Source organism: Varanus komodoensis, unplaced genomic scaffold (genome assembly GCF_004798865.1).
Source record: "Varanus komodoensis strain SLA01 unplaced genomic scaffold, ASM479886v1 scaffold19, whole genome shotgun sequence".
Lineage (NCBI taxonomy): Eukaryota > Metazoa > Chordata > Lepidosauria > Squamata > Varanidae > Varanus > Varanus komodoensis.
Genome location: NW_025335550.1, coordinates 8,233,699 through 8,242,309, shown reverse-complemented (window position 1 = coordinate 8,242,309; position 8,611 = coordinate 8,233,699). Strand labels below are relative to the sequence as shown.

Below are 8,611 nucleotides of genomic sequence, written 5' to 3'. Positions count from 1 at the left end.
TAATAATAATAATAATAATAATAATAATAATAATAATAATAATAATAATAATAGTTGTCAAGCAACACAGAGAAATTGGGGGCACACAAAAGAGTCTTGCAACACCTGGAAACCTGCAGGGTAAACATCTATGGCTGGAGTCACCTTCATGTTTAACATGAAGGGGCCAGCAGCCCATCCCACCTGATGCTGCAAGGAATCTGTCTGTTTTAAGATGCTGCAAGCCCCTGGTTTGTGGTTTACTACAGCAGAGTATCATGACTGGCCTCTGCATTTTCAGATGGGCATAGACCAAATCAGCATGTCTTAAAAGAGCTATAAGAAGGTAGGGAAACAGAGAAAAAACTAACTAGCTAGCTAAAGCAGCTGAGAACCAGAATTCCTTTTGCAGCCTTCCAGAATACCGATGCACAAACGCTGGGGCCTTCCTCTGAGTGCCAATGCAAAGGGGAATGCAGAGGGTGGCAACAATGACAAGGGCTTTCTTGGTGGTGGCCCCCATCTATGGAATAACTTCCCCACTGTGGCCCAGTTGGCGCAAAATCTGCCATCTTTCCAGTGCCAGGTTAAGACAGTCCCCTTTTCTGAGGCTGTTAAAGACTTGGCCACTCAGGGGCCTGAGCAGGATCATGTGGTGATTCTCAGAATCACCCTTGCTTGTTATTCCTTCTTATTCTTGCTTTTGTTATCTAATTTTAGCTGTTTTAAACTGTTTGTTTTCTCTGGTTTTATGATATTTGTATTGTGTTTTTATCATTTCTTTTTATGGATGGTGCAAACTGCCCAGAGAGTTCCAGCTGTGGGGTGGTATTGAAATGAAATGAAAGGACTACATAAACATACAAACATTCCTTTGCTACTTACCTCAACTTCAACTTTTGTACAGAACTGGCACAAAGTCAGGACGAGCAACTCTTTGCTGGAGAAGAGTGGAAAAGAAGATTGCAGTTAAGCTAAGTTAAATAACTCTGCATCCACTTGGGCAAATTTCTGTGCCAAGTCTTAAAACGTGCCACACGCATCAAAATGACTTGCTTTTTAGAAGTCACAGATAATAACAGCTGTGCCTCATGGCTAGATCTCAAAGGCCCAGTGCAAAAGCCAGGAAGACACTAAGAGATGAGCAGTTGGGGAAAGGAGGTGAAGCCAGGGGAAGAGGCCGTGGCTACCTGAGGGTCAATTTGGAGCCCCAGGTGAGTCAGATCATGGCCCAGGATCCTAAGATTCAAGAGATCAAAACATCAAGGAGAACGGGATCTTTGCTTCTTCTGTAGTCGCAGAACTCAGGGAATTTCAGCAAGTTCAGGTTCTCTCCCGCCTGAAGCCCAATGATGTCACAGACTTCCCTTGCTAACCCCCTTCTACATAAAGAGCGAGAGTCTTTTACACAAGGTCCCCAGATTTTGCTGTGCTTCAGAAGAGAGTTCATCGTGAAATACCAACAGGCAAGTGCAAAGCTGCCAAGGAAGCTTCAGAGGGGAAGCAAGCTCAATAGCCGTGTGATTTCTACATCCTCCCATTTCATAACTCTGTGAGGGTTTTTTGTGCAAGGCAATTAAGTTTGCATTTGATCAGTAGTCCACGAAAGCTTTCCTTCATCTGAATGATTGGTAGCATGTGGATTTAGAGTTTAACTCTTAAGAGAACGACTCTCAGCATGATCAGAGTTATAAAAGAGTTTTGGCTGCCTTTTTAGTCTGGGAAGTGATAGCCAGATACAGACTCTTTAACGCTGAAGTGGCATTTGCTAGAGGAAAACAGATGTGTAAAGCACTAAACTGTGTGGTCCCTCTCATTTTAACAGATCAGATTTAGCTCAGATGAATATTATTGAAACCTCATTGCAGATGCTACTTGGGCAAGCAAAGGCTGGAAAAATTGAGATCCTGTACATGTTTACTCAAAGGCAGGTCCCATTGAGTTCCACTGGAGTTACTCTCAGGGGAAATATGTATTGGACTTACACCCTTAATAAACAAAAGTTGTTTAATAAGAGAAGGATGGGGGGACATCTTCCTGGAATTTACAAGAACACCCAATTTAATCAAACAAAAGACAAAAATAAAGTGAGAGAGGAGGAAAGAAGGAGAGGCAAGGGGGGGAAGGGGGAAGAGAGGGTCTTGCCTAAATTTTACTTTACTCACAAGTCAGAAGCGGAAACCCACTTCAAAAGTTGCTGTTTCCTTGCAAGTCATGCGTGCGGCAAGGACACTTCAGTCAGGCACTGTGGTTTCACACTAAGGTCACACTTGCACAGATGTCTCAGCCAATGCTCTGGGCTATCCTGGCTTTTCTTGCACAGACAAGTGCCCTAGCAGCATTGTTGACACACTCCCCCAGCTACTCTCTCCAACCATGTAGCTTGAAGGGCCTGATCACGCCTCATCTTGGAAGCTAAGCTGGGTCAGGCCTGGTTGGAATCTGGATGGGGGACTTCAATGCTGTGAACCACCCAGAGAGCTTCGGCTATGGGTGGTATAGAAATATAATTAATAATAATAATAATAATAATAATAATTAATAACCAGGATTCAGTAACCAGGAAACCAAGAATCCCCCAACAAGAGAAACCTTGATGTCTGAACCCAGCTCCCGGCTTGTTGTTCCATGTTTGGCAGTGGAAAGTTCCTGGCTCCTACCAGCAAGAGGCCAGGTACCACGAACTAGCAAGCCCCCTTGTGATGTGAAGCCAGAATCCACCACAATTTTGGCTTGTGTCTTGTGCAGGTGGCCTAAGCATGAACCATGGATGGAAAGGGCATTTGGAAACAGAAGTTCTTCTTTACAGCATTAGGGAAATTAATCATCATTATAAGTACGAGAGGATGAAACTAACAGTTAAAAAACAGATATATCATGCATGCCTAGGGCAACTGCTTAAAACTGGCCCTTACTGTTGGAATCAACTCGTTTGGGAAATACAGTTTGCCTCCCTAGTTAGCAACTTGCTTTGGCGGGCAGCTGATAGCATATAGAAGGGGAGTTTTTTACTGCTGAGCCCAGCTGAAGGTGGCCTGATAAAGAAAGGAGAGGCATGATGCATAGGCTGATCCTGAGCAATACCTGTGGAACAACTACCTGTGAGAAGCACATTTGGTATGACTTCATTGCACTTACAAGTTGTAGCCCTGCCACGTCCAGGTCACGGTATCCTTGATGGTTGAAAACAAAGCAAAAGAACAGATCAGGACATCTTCTCCAGCAAATAACCTAGTCAACCAATGTAAGAACTGTGCCAGAAATTTGGGATATGGAAAGTGAGGCTGGAGTAGCAGTGGGATAGCTCATGTGCTGTGGTGGGTAAAGTATCGGACTGGGGATGCAGGTCCTAGTCCCCACTTGGCCATGACCCACAGGCCTTCATGGCCCCTTCCAACTCTACTATTCTATGACTCGATGAAGCTTCCTGGACAACTTTGGGCAAGTCACTCACTCTCAGTCCAACCCGTTTCATGGGGAGGTTGTTGTAAGGATAAAAACACGAGGAGGTGAATTGCGTCACCCTCCTTGAATTCTTTGCAGGGAAAAAGTAGGCTAGAAATGAAACAAATGCATTAAAATAAATGAAATGATTTTTGAGGAAATAATTGGAGAGAAGAATGATGTGATCAACTTACCAGCTTGTTTGGGTACCGAATAAGCACTGGCTGAACAGGGACAGCTGGGACAAACGCCCCTAGAAATACAAGCCACTTGTTAGGCCATGAAGGGTATCACTATGGAGGAAAGCTCACACCTGGAGGGCAGGTACGGCCCTCAGCAGAAAGGCTGGAACTATTCAAGGACGGGGGCTTGGAGGATTGGAGGGAGGCTGGGGGAAAGCAGGGAGGAGGGCTTTGGGGACTGGACTCCCAGTGAGCCAGTCCTGTTCTTGGTTCAACCCCCAGTCCACGTAAGTTCTCCCTCAGCAGTTTTCTGGATTGGGTTTTGCCTTTCCTAAAAGTCTGGAGTAATTCCCCTATGGCCAGTTAACAGCAGTAAGAGCTGGAAACTACAAAGTAGGCTGGTAGTTTTGGGATTCTGGCTTAAAAATAAAAACCCTGAAAGGTACATGTTTACAAATGCAGCTTTTAAGTTGACAAACCCCCAGGTTCTTTCTTCAAATCAGCTTCTTATTTTGTAGCATCCAAATACATACATCACGTTTCAGATCATTGTCTACAATTTGAAGCATCCTCCCCTGCTCCCACAACCAAACCCAGCTCTTGCTTTTCAGGAAAAATAAAAGTCTGGAAAAGATTTCCTTACCTTGTTTAAATGTGATGAGACATGACCGATTCGTGCATGTGCCTTCTGGGAAAATCAAGATCTGGGATACAAAAAGAAAATTACACATTTTGTTTATTTAACTGTTGCACAAATTTATGGATTTATTAGATTTATACCCTGTTTTTTCCCTCACGGTGAACTCAAAGCAGCTTACATCATTCTCTTCCTGCTGCTCTCCATCTCACCTGCACAACAACCACCCTGTGAGGTGGGTTGGGCTGAGAGTCTAGGACTTCCGCAAAGTCACCCAGTGGGCTCCATGGCCAAGTAGGGACTAGAACCCTGATCCCCTGCATCTCATTCCCACAACTCTTCACCACTGCACTACATCAGCTCTTTGAAAAATCTGATATTTTAATACCCTTTCGCATGAGATTGTGTGAACCACAACAAGAATGGACCAGTTTACCAGTTGGAGTCTATTTCTGGGATCGGAGTGCAGATCACAAACTGAACTCCAAATTTAGTTCAGATCCTATAAACTTCCAGATATGGATGGACTTGACTTCCATCATGTCTAGCCACTGGTCATATGGACTGGGGATGATGGATATTGGAATGCAGCAAGTTGAGAAGGCCTCGTATGTCTGCTCTTGCTGTCATGCTTACTCTAACATTTGGCGGAGAAAATGAGGTCACATTTGCTTCATCCCAATTCTCAAGGGAAGGATCATTGTCCTATCCTATCCAGACATTGAAATCCTATTTTATGCCACATTGCAGAAAGATCTCTTCTTTTCTACTCCCTAAGTGTTGTGTTCATTGATTCCACAACCACCTCTCTTGTGTACATTAAAACAAAAGCAAAACAGAAAGCCCTGGGTCCTTCGAGCGTATTCTGCCTGCAGGGGAATTTAATCTCTTTCTACCCAAGGACCACATTCAAGTCAGAAGAAGCTCCCAGGGGCTGAATTTCAGAAGTGGGTTGGGGCTGAAGACGAAGGGGAAAGCACATAAATATGAACCCATTTCAACGTAGTGCCTGTATTCTCAACAGCTAAGCCTTACTTTATCCTCTAGGAATGGGCAGGAGAATGGGTGTACCATTAGAAAAATCGTAACCACCAGTGGAAAGAGATCAGGAAAAGGGATGTAGCCCACTGAGGAACTCAGAGTGTGCTAAATTTGACCCGTAGGTTCAAGGAGCCACAGGCTTGTACGAGAAGTTTACTGTCAAAGTCCTTCAACTTCCACTTCGAAGCCTATTCTGACTCAGTACTTACAAACAAGCAGGCAAGAAAATTTTATTTCATTAATGCTCAGAGTAGAAGGTATTTGTTTGTAATTTAGTTTACTTCACAAGCACTAATAATCCACCTACATCTTTTGATAGCTGTTTAAGGATCTCCCTCGCTCTGTGTCTCTCTCTCTCTCACACACACTCTCCATCCTGGTTTCACCACCAGAGGGCATCTAACCCAGCCTGTTTTCAGCCAACCATATCACATAAAAGAACTGTTGTCTGGATGTGTCTGACTACAACTCCTACCATCCCCAGCCTGCAAGGCCAACACATCCGGTCTGCATCCGGTTGGGAAAAGTGGAAATTCAATATTACACATTCTTTACTGAATTCTTTGCAACCTTTGGGATGAGGGGACACCCAGAAAAGTTGTGGGTCTGAATGATGCGTTCTATTTATTCCCTTTCATCGTGGATGTATAACTAGCATGAGAATGATATTGGCATTTTTAAGGGTTGCTGGAAGTCACGGGAAGCTTGTGTTAAGGGAAAGCCTGCCAATATTTTCTGAAAAGGGACTTGCCATGATGGGGGAAAGGTGTAGAAGAGGTCACCAATATGACCAAGGGGCTAGGAAACACTTCCTATGAAAAATGATGGAAGCATTTGGGGTTTTTCAAACTGAGCTGAACTCCAAGTTTCAGTTTGCAACACGTTTGTATTACCCTGGATGCAACCTTGACGGACACAGAAGTGCATGTTCAGAACCCTTGATGAAGTCTCAAACCTGAAATTGCATTGGCAAATTTGAAAAAGGCATGCTTACTCTTAAGAAATGCACATTTTCATTAGAAGAGAAAGTGCACACTGTTAAAAAAGTGTGCATTTCCCACCCAACTGGGTTTAAAAAATATAGTTACAGCAAGAATGCAAACTAGCCAAAACAAGACTGAAGTCAAGCTTGGAGAATTTTGGTGTCTGCAAGCATCTCTGATTCTCCTGTCCTTTCTCTCTCCTATATCATTATAACATTCTCCACCAATCAGAACAATTCTCCTGAGCTTGCGCTGTCCATCTGCGACAAAGTATCTGGAGAAACTATTTCACCAAAATATGGCTCAGCTTTTCAGCAGCTCAGTGGAACTTCATATCGTACTTGGGGCCAGTGTTCTCCCGAAGTCACGCGTCGCTTTATTTCATTGATTGTGTTCTTCCGAGAATCAGGATCAACCCGGGACACCAAAACTGGCTGGAGAGCACTTAGGATTCCTGTTTAAAAATAGAGCCATAAATAATCAACAGCATTAAAAATATACATTCTTCCATTGCTGGTGAACTCAAGGTATTTTTAAGGATCTTTCAAAAGAGGAGTGAGAGAAAGCGGGGGTGGAGAGAGAAGGTGCGAGTTTGCCATTTCTGTATTTACAATCTACCACACTAGGTCACGGGGCAAACCTGGCCTGCTTGAAATACAAAACTCAGCTCCCTACTGTTTCCCAGAAAGGCAAACCCCTTTCCTCTCCTCCCATCCCTTTCCCTATCACATTATTGTTTGGTGGCCTCCCTTCCTTTCTTTGTCCCTGCCAAAAACTGAAACTTGGCTTGAATTCCACCTTTGGACTGGAAGGACCTCTGTAGCCCTGATCACAAAAAGGGGAAAAAGCAATTTAAGGGTATCTTTGCAGTTCATGTGGCTTTGAGCTGGGCATGATGAGCTTTATTACTAAGAAGAGATTGGAACCCAGGTTCTCCAGCCTTAGTCCAGCATTCTACACTCCGCTTTGGACTGGTTCCTAAGAATTGCACCAACTCATTCTGCCACATGTGTTGGTGCAATATCCTTTACCAACCTGATGGTCACTACGGACATGGGAAGATAGTCTCTTGGTGACCTGACACGAAGCTGTGTCCAGACTTGTGCTCAGCAGGAGAAGAGCTTCAGCTTGGTAGGCCCATTTCTGTGGAATTCCCTGCCTCTGGAGATCACTGACATTGGTTTTTGGTGCTTGCTGAAATTATCTTTGTGCCCAGAAGACTTTGTTACTGTCCAACCACTGTCCTAACATCTATTATTAGGCTGTTTTGATTACTTTATCTGATTGAGCTGTCCAACTTTTCCCTGCCTGGAGTCTGCCTAGATATGGAGCGACCTACAAATACAAACAGGGCTATAGGTGGCACATAAATGTAGTAAATAAATAAATACATGTTAGCAGACCAGTTCAGAAACCTGGAAAAACTGACCCACTTTCCTTTGGGTTTTGCGAACGATACTTACGGCCAATAATGGGCACGGCGAGGTTTTCTTGCCGAGATACTATTGATGGCAGGCCGGCCATGACACAGACAATCCCATCGAAGAAGCTGGAGTGGGGTGCAGCGGCAAGGATGGGCGCTTGCTCTGGGCTGGCTGGTTCCCCTTTCACGTTGACTTGGAAGCCCATCACGAAGAACAAGGCACGACCCAAGAATGCGAGGACAGAGTAGGACACTGTCCTTGAAAGAGGAGGAAAACGGGAGAAGTCACAAGCACAGAGGGAATGTTTTTTCCTTGCTTCACTGGATTCCTTCCTCAAAAGTCACCTGTCCCATGGTTCTCCTAACCTGCCATGTGTAGCTGCCTCTTCTTCCCTGATTTACCACCTTCCCCTTTGCCTACCATTTCTCTTTAGGCTCCTTGACTTCATCACACACATACCACAAGCACGGATAAGAACACGGATGGGAAGAGTCCAGCCAGATGAGACCAGGTGGTCAACCAGTTGCCCCCAACACACCTTCCCACCCATGTTCCTGAGCAGCTGGGGCGCACAGCCACACAACACCTGCTCTTAGAGCTAGCAAGCAGCCATCAGGACTAGTAGCCATGGATGGCCTTCTCCTCTGTGAATTTGCCCCATCTCCTTTGGGGGCCATCCAGATGCGGTGACTAGCATTGCAATTTATGGCAATGGAAGGGTCATTATTATTATTATTATTATTATAACATTTCTATGCCGCCCCTTGCCGAAGCCTTGGGGCGGCTTACAACACAATAAAATACATTGAAATACAACAGAACATAATAAATTACCATTAAATACAAAAATGCAAAAAATACACTGAGATACAAGCATAATAATATAAAATTAAAATTAACAGTATAAAATAAGTAAATAAA

General features: G+C 44.2%; 1 protein-coding gene across 1 annotated transcript in view; it reads right to left on the bottom strand.

Moving 5' to 3' along the window:
• Positions 1 to 8,611, bottom strand: part of LPCAT2 (lysophosphatidylcholine acyltransferase 2) — a 36,196-nt gene that overhangs the window by 15,254 nt on the left and 12,331 nt on the right. The window contains exons 3-8 of the mRNA XM_044428069.1: positions 7,730 to 7,942; positions 6,608 to 6,720; positions 4,249 to 4,309; positions 3,618 to 3,676; positions 3,118 to 3,152; positions 865 to 919 (exon numbers count right to left, since the gene is read on the bottom strand). Of these exons, the coding sequence (XP_044284004.1) occupies positions 865 to 919; positions 3,118 to 3,152; positions 3,618 to 3,676; positions 4,249 to 4,309; positions 6,608 to 6,720; positions 7,730 to 7,942 (536 nt within the window). The remainder of the gene's footprint in view (positions 1 to 864; positions 920 to 3,117; positions 3,153 to 3,617; positions 3,677 to 4,248; positions 4,310 to 6,607; positions 6,721 to 7,729; positions 7,943 to 8,611) is intronic.